This window comes from Artemia franciscana, chromosome 16 (genome assembly GCF_032884065.1).
Source record: "Artemia franciscana chromosome 16, ASM3288406v1, whole genome shotgun sequence".
Classification (NCBI taxonomy): Eukaryota; Metazoa; Arthropoda; class Branchiopoda; order Anostraca; family Artemiidae; genus Artemia; species Artemia franciscana.
In genome coordinates, this window is record NC_088878.1 from 6,866,759 (window position 1) to 6,887,487 (window position 20,729).

The window sequence follows — 20,729 nt, forward strand, 5'->3', positions numbered from 1 at the left end:
TTTTACTAAAAACGAGATTGAGCTAGCTCTAATTTAAGCAAATCAGAACTTTTTAACCAATTAGAGCGTTCTACAAAAAATCCCAATTAGCCCTAACAAATGTCGATAGTGATAAAATGATAAAAGTGATAAATCTCATTGTCAATGGGACTTTAGTCTTCCTGACATCCAATTCACAAATAGAATGATTGGCTGACAATTTGCATCACAAAACTCCCAAAGAGTGGGGCCAACGGTACTGAGGCACACTTTTAACTAGGGTATTAAACAAAATTATTTTCTCTGTTACTCTATCATTCAACTTAGCCTATAGAAAGTATTACTCCCCCAAGTATTATATAAGACAGGAATAACTGCTAAACCATGGGGACATAATGGATAGAAAAAAAAACTCGGTAAAAACCCTCCTGCTATCGGTTGTAGAAATTCAAATAACAAAAACACAGCTACAAATAGGAGCTATGTCCACACACTTTTGCCAACATATGAAGTAAAAAAGAGTTATCAAAAAAAGACGCTTTGAACCTACATGAAAATTGCCTAAAACCTGGGCAATTTTTAATGGTTGTTTCACACTACGCCGTGGGACCTTTCACAATAGCATAAACTAAGACTTTACGTTACGTTACGTAACCTTACAGGGTGAATCTTGTCCGTAAGGTAGGCAGTACTCGAGCTTGGAATTTCAAAATATATTAATACATTTCTCTTAAAATACCAGTCGTAATTGATCAGAGCTTAGGCTCCCATCTATCTGTTAGAATGGACCCTCATGCGACATTCTAGACCACTGGGTCGATATGATCACCCCTGGGAAAAAAAAAACAAAAAAAAAAAACAATCAAATAAACACGCATCCGTGATCTGTCTGCTGGCAAAAAATTCAAAATTCCACATCTTTGTAGAAAGGATCTTGAAAATTCTATTGTAGGATTCTCTGATACGCTGAATTTGATGGTCTTATTTTCGTTAAGATGCTCTCACTTTTAAGGGGTGCTTCCCCCTATTTTCTAAAATAATGCAAATTTTATCAGGCTCATAACTTTTGATAGGTAAGACTAAACATGATAAAACTTATATATTTATAATCAGCATTAAAATGCGATTATTTTGATGTAACCCTTGGCATCAGAATTCCGTTTTTTTAGAGTTTCGGTTACTATTGTGCCGGGTAGCTCCTATAATTGCGTATTTGTCCCCTGTCACATATACAATAAACGTAATATCATTATTGTCGGTATCTAAATCGAAGGTGGTTTTATTACAACGGGGACTCCTCTGTGTGTAACGTTAAAAGACTTTATTGAAATAGGGGTCGTAGCTACTATTGAAAACAAATGAAAAAATGGTTTAGTTAAAGTGGCTAAAAGAATAGAAGTTAATCTAAAAATCGAGAACGTGAGTGGGGACGCACCTAAAATGATTGGTAGGCATTTCGATGTCACGGACATCATTACGTCAAAGATTATTTGAGATCATTTCACATCATTTTTAGAATGACCTACCAAATTACCCAACTAGATCAACCTACCAAAAGAACACTGGCGGTTAATGGTTAAGTTGAAAGGATTTTTCGTGATTCTCTGAACTTCCAGATGAAAATTTACTAGATGTTTTCCAGAGAAATTGCCTACGAATTGTTCTGGGTACCCGGCTGACTGACCGTATTTCAAACAGTAGATTGTACGAAAAATGTGGTTCAATCCCGCTTTCTAGGGCTATAATGAAAAAAAGGTTGGGGTGACTAGGCCACGTTCTACGGATGAAGGATGACAGATTACCGAAGATTGTCCTTTTTAGCCAACCGTCTGGGGCTACAAGGAGAGCAGGTCGTCCTTTTCTGGGTTGGGAGGATGTCATAAATAAAGATTTAAAGGAAATGGGGACTTCCTGGGAGGGTGTACAGAGGGAAGCATTATATAGATTAGGTTGGAGGAGGAGCGTGCGTAGCTGTGTTGGCCTCAGGCGGCTTGGTGCTGCAGTGAGTTATTAGTAGTAGTAGTAGTAGTCCTGATGCATATCTTAATAGGTTTAACAGAAAATTTTTAATTATAAATGTTTTGAAACTGAATATAAGTTTGTGATAAAGATGTTTAGAGTTTTATTTTTAGATACGCTTAAGCATTTTAGAAAGATATTTACAGAGGCTCGAGAATATGCAGATATTATTGGTGCAAGAACAGTTGAAGTGAAAATTGTTTACCACTTGTTTGAGGCTTTTACAAGATATAATGATGAGCTAATGCAAAAGGGCTGCGAGAAATTTCAAAACAGTGCGATTTTTTGTTGCATACTTTGTATTTTCCCGCAGCACATTTCCAAGTTACAAATTTTTTTGATGTAACTGATATCATTACGACAAAAAATAGTAGGCAATCCGTCGTATCTTAGAGATGACCAAACAAAAGAAGACGGGATTAATGATTATAGGGGTTTTTCCAACATCCAAACAAAAAACTATAAGCTAATAATTTTCCCAACAATAGTGTTTCCACCATCCAACTAAAATTGCTAGCTAACATTTTTAGTGAATATCTTTAACAAATTGAATACTTGTTGGTAATAATTGTTGGAGAATTTATTTCTGTTAGCTAATAATTGTGTTCCCGCCGTCCAAATGAATACCTGTGATCTAACATTGTTAGCAAACAGTTGGACGGCAGAAGAACTCCCGAGATTCTCTGAACTTCCTGATGTGTATTTAAATAGGTTCAAGAGATCACTTAAAAAAGCCTGACAAGAAGTTAATGAAGAAATTGAAAAAATTGTTCGGGATTATCTGAATTCTCGAAAAAAGGAAAAGAAGAGAAAAAACACAAGATCTGCCTCAAAGCCAACATAACGTTCAGGGAGAAACATTCCATAGCGAAAATAAGAGGATAACGATAGAAAAAGAGGTGAAAAAAGGAAGTTCGAAGAAGAGGAGGTTAACACATATAGTCTTGTTGGGAAAAATCGTTCAATGGCATAGCGAATTAGTATGTCAAATAGTCTCTATGGCCGAAAAAATTTAGTTTTGGTGAAAAGAAAATTGCTTTATTAGAACTTAATTTCGAAGAATGCACGTTTTAAACTTTTTTTTATATTATTAATCGTCTACTCTCATTATTTTCCGCTGTAACCTTGCTTTTTATGGTGATTCTGTTTCATCTTTCTTGATATTTGGACAAATGTGAATATGCTTCTCAATACAAAAGTTATTCTCAGTAAAGCGCAAAGCGCTGGACTTCAAATCAGAATGTCTCACGTTCAATTCCTGCTTGAGAATTTTTTGTTTTTCAATCACAGTTTTGTCCTTTCTAAGTCCTTATTTTTCGGATAATTCATATTTTTTTTTAAATGTGATGCACATGCACTTATTTTTTAAACTTGTCAAGCATTTTGATTCAAAATAAATAGAGGTTATCCAGTTCATGGTTTGCAACTATATCCTTAGTAGAGCACTAAATCTATACCCCGACCAGTGGCTTAATTTCTTCAAACTCCTGCGGGGTAAGACAAAGCTGGAGGCAATTTTCCCAAATCAAGTGAAAATAACAATAAAAACGAGCCAAAAAAACGAGAAAATGAGCCGTACAGTAATAAAAAAGATAAACATGTACAGAATAAAACTGACCCACTGTGAATACTTGAATTATACAAGCTTATCTTAGTTTTGACAAGATCTTTTTGGAGGATTAAATTTCAGCTGGGGGCGGTAAACTGGGGTCTGAGAAAAACAAAGTTTTTCTCAGGAAAGTAAAGAGCTAAGTTGAAAATTAAAACGAACAAAAATTATTACTTCACAGCCTATTTAATATATATCAATAAAACTATTGCAAATAAGCCAACTGGTGACATGTCCCTATGTTTTTAGGATTTTAGAAAAATCAGCGCTTTGCTGAAATAAAATAATATAGAAGTTTTGGTACGGTAAAAGTAAAACTATTTAAGGACACTTTTCAAAATATAAAAATGAAGCATTTTAGGATTGTAATTTTTTTTCGTTTGATTTGGCATCACTTCTGGACAATGAGCTCAGTCCAATGATTGGCTGGGTCAATGTTTCTATTACCTGAACAATTGTCTAGGGTCATGGAACTATTGTTAATAGATACATTTTGACTTTTGGAACATCTTTTCTCTCTTGCAAAACTGAGAAAAGATGTTCACTTTTTCTTTTTCTTTTTTTATTCAATTTGGCATCACTTCTAGACAATGAGCTCAGTCCAATGATTGGCTGTGGTTTTTCATCTGAAACAGATACTTTATGATTATTTTATAGACAAGTTCGAAGTGTACCAACTTCGATAGCATTAGGATTACAGACTCGCTTTAGAATTTGCATCACAACTTAAAATCCTCTCTTGCATGAAATAAGCAGATTTCCAGAGTTCATATCATGGTTTATTTATTCTTCATTTCGAGAAATACTAGGCGAGACCAAGATGTTACCTGATAAATCAATCCATTATCTTTGCATGCTCTTTAATGAATTTGCAATTCTGAACTTAATATTAATTTTTTATCCCTAAGTTGTTAAGATAATTTTAATTGTATACTGAAAGGTATATTACAGCTCGTGAAAAGCATTATAAATTAGCCTGTTGTTTTGAGGCTACATACTCACTTCTGAGTACGCTTCTGAGTCACTTCTAAATCAATATTCTTATTTGTTATACTTGGTAAAACTATTTAAGGACACTTTTCAAAATATAAAAATGAAGCATTTTAGGATTGTAATTTTTAATATAAATATATTATTTTATATTTATATTTTTTATATTTTTTATATTTCTATTTTTTATACTTTTTATACCGTGATTTCAGTAAAGTGCTAATTTTCTATAATCCTAAAAACACACGGAAATATCACCAGTTGGTTTATTTGCACTAGTTTTATCGATATATATTAGATAGGCTGTGAAGTAATAATTTTTGTTCGTTTTAATTTTCAACTTCGCTCTTTACTTCCCTGAGAAAAAATTTGTTTTTTAAATTTTTTTAGGCTAAAATACTCCATAAAAGACAATGAATCTATATTAAATCACACCAACAGATTTAGCCTATGAGAGAGACCTACTGTAGAGGTTTTTTATAAATTAATTACTAGGTAAGGAGCGTAAGGATGCTAGTAAGGAGCGTTGCGACTTAATAGTAACCGAAACTCTTAAAAAATGGATTTTTCATATCAATAAATATATAAAATGAATTGCCTTATTATGCTGATTACAAATATATAATATTTTTTATCTCTGCTGAAAAATGCGCTTTATCTCTGTGCCTGAAAAATCATTAGGGTGAGCAGATTCATATATAATATCAAATTCGCTCATAAAATTCATCATTAAAAAAGAAAATAAATTATACTATTTATACTACTACTACTCCTAGAGACTCACTGCATAACCAAGCCGTCCGAGGCCAACACAGCTCCATACTTTCTTCCTCCACCCCAATCTTTTCAAAGCCCTCCTCTTTACACCCTCCTAGAAAGTTCCCATTTCCCTTAAATCTTTCTTAAGATATCCTCCCATCCCAACCCAGAATTATAAAGAATAAATATGGGTAAATGTATAATAATCTGACAATACACGGTCGTTTTCTTTTTCTTTTTTTTTAAAGTAAAGTACAGATTATGTTCAGGTCTTGAGAAGGCATGGGGGTTGTCAGCCCTAATAATGTTAGTTTTAGCTCGTTATGAGTTTGACTAAGTTATTTATTGTTATAAATAACTTAGTCAATAATAATTTAATCAATAAAAAAAATATTATAAATTTTCAGAGAAAATTTGCGTAATTTAAAAGAAAGGGAGCCCCACCCCACCCCGCAAGGGGTGAAATTATGATAAATGCTGCAGTATTATTATCAACATGTCAAAGAACCTCACAGCAGAGGCTTCAAGTTCCAATATGAAAAACTAAAATTTGCCTTGTTTCAAAGAAAATTGACAACAGTATGTTTATTTGTTTGTTTTCTGTCACTGTTTTCTCAGCGGTAATCATAAGGAAGTAGAGGTGAGAGAATATCAGAGGACTTATTCAAACGGAAATTAAAAACTCGAGTGCGTTTTTTAAGTGGTAAGGCTGCAAGTGGTAAGGCTGCAAGAAAAGGCTGATTTCAAGAAATGCCCGAACAAACATTTTATCCTTTATTAATTTCAAAATTAAAGATTTAAGCCCGTAAAGGAAGAGAATCCTAACTTGACAAAACAAATTTGTTTGGAGTACAGGCCCCCCGAAAACTGGTAGTTTTTTCGATTAGCTAGAAACACCGAAGGGTCTAAAGCAATAAGCAAAGATCCAAAATCACTCAAGTCAAGTCACTCGAGTCAAGTCAAAATCTCTCAAGAATTAGTCAAGAAACCGTCTTGGGACAAGCGTCACTAATCCAAAGAAGTGTAACTAACCAAACAAGTGTACTAAACCAAAGGCTGGTGAGAACGTATTTCAAATTGGTTGCTAAAATCATCCAACACTTATATACAGCGAGTGGTTTCAGTAATAGGATCAAAATATTACGGAACAATGGATAGAGAGATTGTGTAAGGAAGGGGGAGGGGTACTTAAGGTATTTTATTTTTTTTGTAGCCAACGTCCATGTGGGTTTTAAGTATTTTTTGTGTATTAAGTTTTTTTGTATCTATCTATAACGTGTTCAACCCTTTCTGTAATTATTTGAGCTAGTTTTATGAAATTACGTGCTTTATTGTGTTTGTATTTGTTTTGAAATTGTTGTGTTTGGTCAAAAGTACTGTTATGTACAAAATTTTTTATGTGTGTTCTTATCATGCGCAATTATTTTGAGTCATTTTTTGTTTTTTGTAATGGCCCAAAGCGGCTTTTTTGCAATAAATATCAGTCTATCTATTTATCTATCACTGATCTACTGAATAGGGAAAAACATCCAGGTTTAGCCGCAAAACTTGGTGTATATTTAAAGGATCTCTACGTTTAAAGAGACAGTTTAAGCTACCAAAGCAGCAAACACCCCTCCTTCCAATCGACTTGTTAATTGCTTTACTCTTTACTCCCTCCCATAGTAATTCTCGTTTTCGTAAAATTCTTTTTTAGGATGTTTTCCCTTCCCATCGAGGACGTATTGCATTCACTGAACGATTAAGGATAAAAAAAATTTCAGCATTGAGCCACAGATCTTATTAATCGTCTTACCAATCTTGTCTAATCAATAGCTTACTGATCAATAAATGCTTAAATTATATGCTAAGTAAGCTGTGGCTAGAAACAAAATTGAGCAGAAGGCAAACTTAGATTTTTCAACTTTATGCTGTCAAAGATAGGAAATATATTTTGAGCACTTTCGAAAAGAAATATATCATGATAATCTCCATAAATTTTTAGGAAGGAATTTTTTTTAATTAATAACGGAAAAATTTTAATAATATACAAAAAAAAATCCGGTTTCCAATAACGTAATTCCGATTCCAATCACCTCCAAAATACTAAACTATTAGGTTCTATTACGAAGTTATTGGAGTCAAAAGTTGATAAAACCCTATGTCAGAGCTACAACTTTTTTTCCAAAAATAGCATTTGACTATTTTTAAACTATTTAAGTAGTTTTATAAAAATTAAGACTAATGGGTAAATTAAGAATAAAAATAAGAAAATACTACTTCTTTTTAAATGATATGGATCTGTTTAAACCACTTCTTCCAGGTTAAAAAACGTCAGGTGAACACTTTGTGTGCGTAAATTCCAATGGATGTTACCGAAAGAGGAAGGAGGAGGGTAAGGAGAGATTATTCCATCCACCTCCTGATAAAAATACATATGAAGCTCAAATTTCCAACTTTCTGTATTCAAGTAATACAATTTTCTGATGGAGACTTTAACATATGGTCATGAGGATACCACACCAACCATTTCCTTAAGATATATAAAAAAACATCAAAATTGTGACAAAACGTGACGAAATTTATATCAATGCGCTAAAGTAACTTCAATAGCTGCATTTCTCCAGGCATCAACCCGGGTTAGGGTGTTTGACCCCCCCCCCCCAGAATATTTATCCAACTCGCAAATTCGTAATAAAATGCAAAAACTCATTTTTAATGGATTTCTGTAAGTATTTTGTACACCCCCCCTCCTAACACGAAATCCTGAATACAGTCCTGGCATCAGCCCCCACACCGTCAGTGAAAAAATCCTTCCGACCTCTCCTTAATTTTTGCCTGTATTGTCAATGCTTATATTGCAGGGTATAAAATGTAAAAACTCATTTCTAATGCATTTTTGTAAGTATTTTGTACACCCCCCCCCCTAACACAAAATCCTGAATACAGTCCTGGCATCAGCCCCCACACCGTCAGTGAAAAAAACCTTCCGACCTCTCCTTAATTTTTGCCTGTAATGTCAATGCTTGTATTGCAGGGTATAAAATGTAAAAACTCATTTCTTATGCATTTTTGTAAGTATTTTGTACACCCCCCCCCCCCTAACACAAAATCCTGAATACAGTCCTGGCATCAGCCCCCACACCGTCAGTGAAAAAAAACCTTCCGACCTCTCCTTAATTTTTGCCTGTATTGTCAATGTTTGTATTGCAGGGTATTACTGAAGAATATCCTCAATGTTCCGACTTTGGTTACTAAGGGCAGTAACTCAGTTGGTAAAAAATATCAAAGTCTTACTTTTCATGAATGAGTATTCCCGATAAGTATCAGACTAGAGGCGGTTTCAGGGGGGAGGCACTTGCCCCGGGCGCACCAAGAGATACAAAATCAATTAAATAACATAATTAGTTTGTAATTTTTGAAATTTTATTTTCATTAAAACAATGAACTGGGCGCAGTTAGTAAATGCAAATAACCAAAAAACTGTCAAATTATTAACAAAATAAATTAAAAGATAAAAGTATGAAATAATAATAATTAAATAATTTAAACAATATAAAAAAAAACACAAATCTATATCAATCAAGGAGGCACACTCGTGCCTCTATAAAGAGGCGACACACGACAATGTTAAGCGATCTTCGGTTCCAGTGGTCGCAGAGGAATGGGGAGGGATGCATTTCGTAGCCCGAGCTCCAACTAAGAAACCTGCAAAATTTCATCCCCCTCCAACTTTTCCTTCATGGGGAAAATCTGGCCGAAAGTTTCGACCCGTCAACCCCAGCCCCCCTTTAACGTTGTCCGATCGGGCTGAAATTCACAAGTTAAGGTCCCCTAGGGCCCAGGAGCTTATCCGCGAAATTTCAGCTCGATCCGATAACTCCTTCCCTGTTTTCCAGAAACCACGCATAGCCACTTAAAATTCATGTTCTTTTTTTTCCTAGACGCCTACAGGTCACATCCGACATCGGATCTGGGTGTACGAAGACTCATTCAATGCAGAATTCTCCGAGTAATTTTCCTGGAAAGTTTCGTAGGAAAATCTTAACCCCCCGAAAGTTTCGACCCTCCAACCCCCCCCCCCCCTTTTAACGTTGTCCGATCGGGCTGAAATTCACAAGTTAAGGTCCCCTACGGCCCAGGAGCTTATCCGCGAAATTTCAGCTAGATCCGATAACTCCTTCCCTGTTTTCCAGAAACCACGCATTAGCTAATTAATTAACGCATTTCTCTCCATAAGAGCCCATGTTAATTTGAAATTTTTAAAATTTATTGAGAAGTTATATTTATACACATGCAAGTGTTTAGCTCAGTCGGTAGAGCGTGGGACTCTTAATCCTCGGGTCAAGGGTTCAAGTCCCTTACGGGCGGTTTTTTTTCACAACATCAAAAAAATTTTGATAACACCTGGACAGCTTATCATTTGAGAGATAACAGAATATTAGCTTCTTATGAGCAAAAGAAACATTTCGGTCATTCTATCTATTTTTTTTCTATTTTATACAATGATTTGAAAGCGGGGGGGGGGTTCCTCTCCTAATTCCTGTACGAGGAGTAGAGGAATTATTAAATTACATCCACCATGGATTGTGGAAAAACGTACAAAATTAATATGAAAAAAAATTAAACCTGTACAAAAGAGTCTTTAAAAGCGGGGGGTTTGCCTCTCCTAATAGTCTTCTTATAGTCCTAAAAATTTTGATAACACCTGGACAGCTTATCATTTGAGAGATAACAGAATATTAGCTTCTTATGAGCAAAAGAAACATTTCGGTCATTCTATCTATTTTTTTTTTCTATTTTATACAATGATTTAAAAGCGGGGGGGGGTTCCTCTCCTAATTCCTGTACGAGGAGTACAGGAATTATTAAATTACATCCACCATGGATTGTAGAAAAACGTACAGAATTAATATGAAAAAAAATTAAACCTGTACAAAAGAGTCTTTAAAAGCGGGGGGTTTGCCTCTCCTAATAGTCTTCTTATAGTCCTAATAGTCTAATAGTCCCATGTTAATTTTTGAAATTCTTAAAAGTTACGAATATCAACATTCAAGTACATCAAAATAATCACTCGGCACGGCGAGAATGACTGCAAGCATCATAAAAATCCAGCTCCATTCCAGAAATTAAATCAAGGAGGCACACTCGTGCCTCTATAAAGAGGCGACACACGACAATGTTAAGCGATCTTCGGTTCCAGTGGTCGCAGAGGGATGGGGAGGGATGCATTTCGTAGCCCGAGCTCCAACTAAGAAACCTGCAAAATTTCATATTCCTCCAACTTTTCCTTCATGGGGAAAATCTGGCCGAAAGTTTCGACCCGTCAACCCCAGCCCCCCTTTAACGTTGTCCGATCGGGCTGAAATTCACACGTTAATGTTCCCTAGGGCCCAGGAGCTTATCCGCGAAATTTCAGCTCGATCCGATAACTCCTTCCCTGTTTTCCAGAAACCACGCATTAGCTACTTAATTAACGCATTTCTGTCCATAAGAGCCCATGTTAATTTGAAATTTTTAAAACTTATTGAGAAGTTATATTTACACACATGCAAGTGATTAGCTTAGTCGGTAGACCGTGGGACTTTTAATCCTCGGGTCAAGGGTTCAAGTCCCTTACGGGCGGTTTTTTTTCACAACATCAAAAAAATTTTGATAACACCTGGACAGCTTATCATTTGAGAGATAACAGAATATTAGCTTCTTATGAGCAAAAGAAACATTTCGGTCATTCTATCTATTTTTTTTCTATTTTATACAATGATTTAAAAGCGGGGGGGGGTTCCTCTCCTAATTCCTGTACGAGGAGTACAGGAATTATTAAATTACATCCACCATGGATTGTAGAAAAACGTACAGAAATAATATGAAAAAAACTTCGTTTTCTTAAAGAGTTAAAGAGGCTGCGTCCCAAAGACGAACCTTAAAACGTACAGGAATTAGAAGAGGCAGTTGGGGGGCTGCCACCCCCCAAACCCCCAGCTTTTAAAGACTCTTTTGTACAGGTTTTTTTTGTGGGGGGACTTCATTGTTACTAATTACTAGTTTCGGCGCAATGGTTCTCCTGTCCTCTTGTGTTTAACATTTTTCGAAGTTATCCCATTATTCATTCATTTCAATTTTTTGTTAATTAAAAGAGGGCCTTTCCGAAGCCAAGAGCGGGGGGTTAGCAAAAAAACAAAAAACCTGTACAAAAGAGTCTTTAAAAGCTGGGGGTTTGGGGGGCGGCAGCCCCCCAACTGCCTCTTCTAATTCCTGTACGTTTTAAGGTTCGACTTTGGGACGCAGCCTCTTTAACTCTTTAAGAAAACGAAGTTTTTTTCATATTATTTTATTTAATACAACGAAAATAATGCTGTTAATAAATGAACATTTTGTGTCATACAGGGGGGGGGGGGGCAAGCCTCATCAAGATTTTCCCCGGGTGTAAGAGAGAACAGAACCGCCACTGTATCAGACGCAATTCTATTTGTTTCAGCAAAAAGCATACGACACTCCCCCATCACTTCATATCCAACACTCCATATACTAAGACATCAGCGTGAGACAAGACAAAACTTGATAAAATTTACAATATTGGGCTAAAATAACTTAAATAGATTCAATTTTTAAACGTCAGCCCCTACACAGTCAGCGAAAACAAATCCTTCCAACAATACCCCTTTAATTTTTGACTATTTTATCAATGGGGACAACACATGATATTACGGGATAGCATCCTAAATATTCCAAATTTTGTTACACTGGCAAATAGCTCAGCTGGAAAGAAAATAATAAGCACTTACTTTTCATGAATACGTATTCTCGAGTAGCATCAGACGCAATTCTATTGGTTTCGACAAAAAATCCCTCTGCTTCTTCATCAAATCGAAGTCGATTTGCTTCTTTGGCTTCCGTTCCAATTTTTTCAAGACGCTCTTGAACCTTCCGTCTTCTAAGCAGTCTTTCCATTTGAAAAGACGAAAAATCTGGAGACTCCTAAAAAGACAAAAGGAGAATCAATTGAAAAGGTTAAAATGAAAAAAGAAATAAAAAGAAAGAATTATTAAACAGACTAGAAACTGAAGGAAAAAGAAAGTACATTAAAATCTTGCTGTTCAGGGATTTGCAAGTCTCTCGAACTCTTTGGAACCGTATACACCAGTTTCACAACTAAGGGGCAAAAGCAACACCCGAAAAGCTGCTTGGGTGCTAAAGTTCCACCGAGAGGGCACAAAAGGGCCTTTAGAACCCGAAAAGATTCGTGCATCACTGAGGAGTTCCTGGTGACGAGAGTCTAAGTATAACAGGATCCATACCAGGCAAATCCGCAGAGCTGGCATCTATTTACTTATAATAGTCGGGTTACTTATAATTTCACATGTGAAAACATTGATATTCAGAATGCTGAAACTCAATCCCTGCAGCAAAATAAAAAAACGCAGCGCTATCTATATTTTTTAAATAACACGGTTTCGAGCTTTATTGTAACTTATAACTCTGAATTCGAAAAAATAACAATTGTACTTTTTGTTCCAAAAAAAAGTGAAAAAAATCGGAAAAAATTCGAAACTCAGATAAATTTGCCAGAATATAGAGAAAAATACAGGTTGAGGCTGATTTACATTACAGGACCACTTCATTTTTGCATAGATTCACACAATCAAAAGTACATGAGGAACATTAGAGGACTCTTAAGATTAAGATATTTATTTCCGAAAATATACAAGCCCCCAAAGGCTAAATTCTAATTCGACGTGTCAAAAATAGAAAAAAAAATCATTAGAATAAGTTTAATCAAAACACAAAACACTAGTTAGATTTCATCCGTAGACTGATTTTGAAACCGCCATTTTACCAGATTCATCAAAAAACTAAAATATAAAGCCGTCCTAGCCGAGCGGTTAGCAGGCTAGACCTGAAGACATTTGTCCGTGAGGACAGGGATTCAAGTCTCGGTGTCACTGGTTATTTTGGTTTGGAGTAGGGACCAGTAAGCTCAGCCAGAGTCTAACGAGCTCTAAGGGTACTTGGAAAGATTTGGGGAAGGTAAACATGAACAATGTACGAGAACACTGACCCCCATCCCCCTATTGTACTTCTTAGCTCAAGGGCCATCAAACGGAGATCAGCACCACCGGTAGGGACTGTAAAGTTCGGTACCGTATTTTTTACCTTTATATATTTTTCCAGGTCACCATAAAAAAAAGAAACAAAATATTGAGCGAAATAAATTCTATGAAGCATCAAATCATAAAATTTTTTCTGAATACTATTGATATTAGAAGTTTTATAGGAGGCATTTCAAACGATATAAATGTACAAACTTTGGGAAAACGGAAGGACGGGGGCGAACCCAAGGGGATAACGGTGATGCGTCCCCCCCCCCTCCGACTCTCACGAAGTTTTTCCCAGTAGATTGACATTCTTATATATCTTGACTAATACAAAAGGACAATGTACGCCGTAAATCTTATAGTGACAAGGATAAAAAAATGAATGATTTATTTATTTTATAGAAATAAAATTCAAAACTTAAACGTCTTAAAAGCTAACCAAATTCATTTTGAGTTTTAGTCCTAGTGTCATGTATGCACAACAAGTAGGTAAAGTGTGACAATCACACACGAGAATTTTTTTATGAAAATGCAGTTGGAAACAATGACTGGCTGCCGCCAAGTAAGCCACGTGCTGTTATAACCTCGGGGTTCTAAGATGGTTGAACGTCATTTAAGTCAAAGTATGCTTTTTCAGTATTTCTATAGGAGTACAAGCCCCTGTTTGTTAATTAGTCTTCCATCATTTCAAAACCGAGATAAACAATTATAGACTTTTTCAAAAAGAAACAGTTGATTGATAGCAGACCTCAGTGGGTTGATACAAACCTTAGTTAAAATGGGAAGCAATTTAAAATACTTAAGGGGGCAAGGTTATGCTGGAGTTTCGCGGCCAGTTTGAAAGGAGTAATTAATTTCTTTAGAATTTCACCTAAAAGCTCAGCAATTTTCAAACAAACTATTCGAGAAATTAATCCTATCACAGGGACAAAAAGTATAAGATTGAACGAATTTTGCGAGACTAGATAGATGTAGCACTTAAAAGCAATCATTTTGTTTAAAAAGATGTTCATTATTACCTGTAAGGTTATAAGGGAAATTCAAAAAATCCTGATTCAGATTCTGTATCTTCAAGCAAAGCTTATTCTTTGCTATCTGCTATTGAAAGATGCAGTTTCGGTGCAGCTATGATTACTGTCAGCAAAGTTTTTAGTCTGTCACGCAGTTTACCTACATCTTTGCAATCAGAAACGATGGATATCGTACATTTTCCAAAACAAACTAACGATCTTAGAAGCAAATGTAAGAGACATGATGGAGAGTAGTGAAGCTGCGTTTCAACCACTTTTAACTGAAGGGACTGAACTGTTTCAAGATTATGAAATCAGCTTTAGAATGCCCAGATGAGCTACAAAACAAACCTATAGGGATAATTACGCAAGAGCGTCAGAGGATCCGAAAACGTATTACCGGTTTTCTGTGTTTATCCCAATTATAGGCTGCTTTCTACAGCAGCTGCATCAACGATGCCTTAGTCACAAAAAGTTGCTGGAGGCACTGCAATAATTACTTCCTCAGCACTGTATCTCGATCGATGAAGAAAAAACAAAGCATATATCAGATATTCCGACAAATTTATTGTATCTTGATGCAGACAGCTATAGGGGAAGTTTCCAAGCTGAGTTAGCTCTGTGGAATATGGACACAGTCTAGAAACATGGCACCAAAATATTTCATAACATGCTTAAAAGAATGTGTTAAGAACAATTTCCCCGCTCTTCATCGATTCTTGAAGATTAGTGCAACAATTTCTGTCACTACAGCTACGTGCGAGCGCAATTTTTCTACCCTGAGAAGAGTGAAATCTTATACCAGGAATGCCTCAGTTTAGAAACGGCATAATAGATTGGCCTTATTATCCATACACAGCGATGTTCCAGTCGATGCAGAAGACGTTTTGGATGAACTAGTCTCCAAAAAACTTTAATACATATTTATACATATTTAATACATATTAAATTATTAAATGTATATTAAATATATTATATTTAATATACTTATTATACTTATACCTATATACTTATTTTAATATAATACTTATTACATTATATTAAATTATATTAAATATTTAATACAAAAACATATTAATACATATTTAATACATAAAAAAAAATTCAATGTATACATTGAATGTATACAATGTATACAAATATAGATGTAACTATTTCAGAGGAATTATTAAAAAACAAAATAGAAGAAAATTACCACTTGATCGAGACTTCAGCGACAGGAATTGATTGTGAAGTTTTAATGACTCTTGTTAAAATTTGTAATAAGTTTTCTATGTATTTTCAATTTCGCGATTCTTTTTATCAGCAAAAAAATGGGTTACCCATGGGAGCACCTTTATCCGGGCTACTAGCAAATATTTACGTCGAGAATCTTGAGAATTGGGCATTGAATTCTTATTTTTTTAAACACGTCTATTGGGGTCGTTACATGGATGACGTAATTTCACTTTGGAATTATGGGGAAGCTGAGCTTCGGGGCTTCTTAGATCATCTTAACACTTATGACCGAAATTTGCAGTTCACCCAAGAAGTTGAAATTGAAAATAAACTTCCGTTTTTAGATGTATTAATTATTCGCAATGCTGATCAACTGGATTTTACTATATATCGAAAGCCAACACAAAACAATAGATATCTTCACTTTAATTCAAATCACCCCCCACAAGTTAAAAGAGCAGTTGTAACTTCCCTCATTGATCGTGCCCTGAATATTTGCTCCAATTCATATATAAATGCAGAAATAAACTTTATCAGAGATATTCTTTTTGGTAATGGATACCCCATTCCTTTCGTCAATAAAATAATTAACCGTAGAATAAAAAGACATTCTTGAAAAATCGAAGAAGATACTTCACAATGTGAGGCTACTGATAAGCCCTCAAATATTGTCCATCTTCCGTATATCCCAAAGATCACAACAAAATTAAAAAATATTTGCACAAAAAATAATCTGTACGTAGTTTTTACTAATAATTTTAAAATCATCAATTTCTTAAATTCGGGTAAAGATAAGACCCCAGTTACTCGCCAAAGAGGGGTCTATCAAATACCATGTGATTGCGGAAAATACTATGTCGGCAGGACCCATCAGACTCTAGACAAACGGTTACAACAGCATAAAAATGACATAGACAAGGCCTTAATTTCAAATAGTTCCAACAACTCCTTTGATTCTGCTTAAGGTTGGCATATATTTAATAATCCGTCCCACATGATACATTTTGAAAACTCTTCACTCATTAGTAATGATTTGGGAATAAAACAGGTGGTTCGAGATTCAATCGAAATTAATCTCAAAATAAATAATAATATTTCTTTGAACAGGGACTTGGGGGAATACTCACTAAATTCTTTATACTCAAATTTAATTAAAAATGATCTAACAAAATATTTTACTAAACCGATTTATAATAGTACTGAACCAACTACGAAAAGGCCTTTGAGACAGGCTGCTAAACAAGCAAGATTAGCTTTAAGAAATTGCATCTAATCATTTTATTCTCTTCAGTTTGAATGAGCTTATATTCTCATTTCATTCTTTTCGCCAGTCCTGGTTGAACTTCGTTGAAGTAAGGATGCTAGGGCTATTTTTAAAAAAAGTTTTAAAAAGTGTTTTTAATTATTCAGTTTTTAATCCTCACAATTTGATGTAAGTTCTTTTATATATATATATATAGTTTCTCTCTTATTCTTGTATTGTGCTGAAGACGGCCCTTGGACATAGGGCCAAATATCTACAGAAATAATTTCCACTGTCTTGAAATTTTCCCTATTGTCTCTAAGTTGTATTTGTTTGTTATTTAATACATATTTACAGTGTTTTCTCAATAAAGAATCTACGTTATATTTTAAACACTTTATTTTTTCCTTTTTAACCAGTACTACCATCCCTCCATCAATTTATCCATTCCTTTTCGCGATTAATTGCTTGGTTCACTCCCTTGGAGGAACACTATCATTTATGATAAACAGCCAAACTATAAACACCCAAATATTTTACGACCTTTCCAAGAGTCTTTTTCAACACCAAGACTCAAATCGGAATAAAAAAATCCCGCAAAAAGAAGAACTAAAGCAAAACAATAACTAAACTGGCATAGAATTCTAAAAAAGAAAATATATATTTATCATACAAACAGCGCATACCTAAGCTCATATAAAATCAATATAGATATTAGGCATAAGAAGAAACCTTCTTCTATTCTGCAAAATTCTAGGCCGTAGCACCAAGCCGTCTGAGGCCAACACAGCTACGCATACTCCTCCTCCGTCTCAATCTACTCAAAGCCTCCCTCTTTACATCCTCTCAGGAAGTTCTCTTACCTTTGAATCTTTCTTTATGACATCCTCCCACCCCGGACGAGGACGATCTACTTTCCGTTTAGCCCTAGATGGTTGGCCAAAAAGGACAATCTTCGACAATCTGCCATCCTTCATCCGCAGAACGTGGCCTAGCCATGCCAACCTTTCTTCCATTATAGCCCTAGAGAGCGGGAGTGAACAACATTTTTCGTGCAGCCTACTGTTTGAAATACTGTCAGTCAGCCGGGTACCCAAAACAATCCGTAGGCAATTTCTCTGGAAAACATCTAGCAAATCTTCGTCAACTTTTTGAAGCGCCCATGCTTCAGATCCATATTTGAACACTGTCACCACTTTAACTTCTGATATTCTAATCTTGGTTTTCAGACCTATCTTCCTATTCTTCCAAACTTTTTTTAACTGTGAAAAAAACACCCTGAGCCTTGACTATTCTGTTTTTAACATCTTCACTGTTCCCGCCATCTTTACTAATAATACTACCATCATCCAGGATGCTTAAATCATCAGCACAATCTAAGTCCAGGAGAGTTTTCCCTCTCTATTTGATTCCGTGGTCTCCCATTGCCTTTCCTGTGCTCTTTAAGACAAATTCATCAAAATTAGTCATATAAACGGCGATAGAACACAATCCTGCGTAACTCCTAATTTAATACAAACCCAGCTGCTAACCTCATTTCCTACCTTAACCGCAGCAGTTTTATTCTCGTACATAGCACTAATCACTTTAATGTATTTGTCTGGTATACCATAAAACGATAGGATCTTTGATAAAGCTCTTCTATCAACATAATCGAACACTTGCTCATAATCTATTAAACTGATGACCAAGGAAGATGGACAACTCAGGCACTTCTCAATTATTAATATGAGAGTGAAAATTTGGTCGACACATCCTATACCCTTTCTAAAACCGCACTGTTCTTCTCTTAAAACTTTGTCTATAGCATCTCTCAGTCTATAAAGTATCATATTACTAAGTAATTTGATAACTACAGAGACCCGACTAATGCCTCGATAAATACCACAATCACTCTTATCACCTTTCTTATACAGTGGTTTAATTAAGGTTTTCCTAAAATCGTTAGGTACTTCCCCCTTTTCAAAAATCATATTCATAATCTTCAGTAGCTTATTTCTAACCTCAGAGCCACCATATTTAAGAAAATCATTTACCACACTATCAGCACCCAGAGCCTTATTATTGTTTAATCCTTTTAGTACTGCCACTAATTCTTCCTAACAGAACAAATTTTCCTTCACATACAAAGTATCACAAACTTTTTCATTTTCCTCTATATCTATTCCTGTAACTGCATCTCAGTTTAGCACATTCTAAAAATGTTCCGCCCCTCTCTCTTTAACTGTTTCCTTATCACTAATTGTAGCCCCGTTCTTATCTTTAACTGGGACAAGTCCAGATTGACTACTCCCTCTCAATTTATTAACATGCCAGTAAAATATTTTACTAGTGTGCTGTCTAGCTGCATCTTCCAGATCGTCAGCAATTGTATCCATGGCCTCCACTTCACACCTCCTTAATTCATATTTTAATGCTTTCCCCTCTTTCTTTATATTCCTTTTTTTTCATATGATATATCACCCAGATAATTCTTGTACAAGCCCCTTCTCCTCTCTGTTAAACATCAATGTTTTTCACTAATATTCCTAGCTGCAGTCCTAACTTTCTTCCCTAAGACACCATCAGCAACTTCACAAATTGTTTTTCTAAAATTATTCCAACCATCTTAGACATTGTCAAGTTTTCAACTCTCAAGTTTAGCATTCAACTGTTCCTGGAAAGTTATCTCAGATTTTCATCCTGTAGTCTACCAAACATCATAACTTCCTGGGAGGTAGTTACCCTCCCGAAATTTCCGCTTTAAATTAACAGTGCTCTTATATACCCTAGTATCCAGTGTTGACTCCACCAGTCTTTGATTTCCAATAGCCCAATTAAGAAATTTGGCTGTCTTATTATCATGTCAGTACCATGTTAGCTTTTGCGACTAAATACTGTATTGGCTATAACTAAGTTATCATACCGACAAAGTTGCAGCAGCCTATTACCCTGGCTATTTTCCATCCCTAAGCCAAAATTACCAAAGCTAGGACACCAACTATTCTCATTTCTACCAGCATGGAAATGAAAGTCTCTTAATGAAAATATCATATTTTACTTGGGATTTTGTCTATTTGTTAATGTAACTGCATGTAGAATTCATCTAAGTCACTAGTATTTCCATTAGTCGGTTCAACAATGGTATCAAGGCCGCATCCAGGGGGAGGGGCTAGGGGGTTTTAACTCGCCCCTCCCGAAATGTTTGTCTGACTCGGAAAAAAAGTAACAAAAATGAGAATAAACACATTTTGATGCGTTTTTTAATTTTTTTGTAACCTCCCCTCCCCCTACAAATTCTTTTGTACCCCTCCCCCCTGGAAAAAAATCCTGGATACGGCCCTGAATGGTATATACCACTATAGATAATGTTTAGCACTTTTTGGTCATAAAAAGAGCAACTAGAATTCTATGATTAATATCTTTTCAACTAATCAAGATTTAAAAGCTCCTTTATTCATCGTAGGCCCTAATCCTTGCCTATGTACCCTATCCTTCTGCCTGAATGAATAAATTCTATGTCACCTGGTTTCATATTTTGAATTGTTTTCAATTGGGTTGAACACACAGATGAGATTAGAAGCTTTAAAAAATTTGCAAGAAAATCTCAATTCTTATCCCATTGTGTTTAGCAGATAATCTGGAAAGAAAGGTAAATACTCCATCTTGTTTAGTAAACAAATTGTTTCTTCTTTTTTTTAAAGGAAATAAGCATACCAGCTGGCAAAACCAAAAACATGTTTTAATTGGAATGCAACACGGATTAGATTTGAAAAGTTGAAGATTAAATCGATAAGAATTTTTGAACATAAGAATTGAATCACTGTCTTGAATTAAAATCGTATAGT

General features: G+C 35.3%; 1 protein-coding gene across 3 annotated transcripts in view; it reads right to left on the reverse strand.

The window, feature by feature from the left end:
- Positions 1-20,729, reverse strand: part of LOC136036978 (DNA excision repair protein ERCC-5-like) — a 244,159-nt gene that overhangs the window by 198,015 nt on the left and 25,415 nt on the right. For all 3 annotated transcript variants that reach the window (XM_065719381.1, XM_065719380.1, XM_065719379.1), the window contains exon 5: positions 12,121-12,313. In XM_065719381.1, the coding sequence (XP_065575453.1) occupies positions 12,121-12,313 (193 nt within the window). The remainder of the gene's footprint in view (positions 1-12,120; positions 12,314-20,729) is intronic.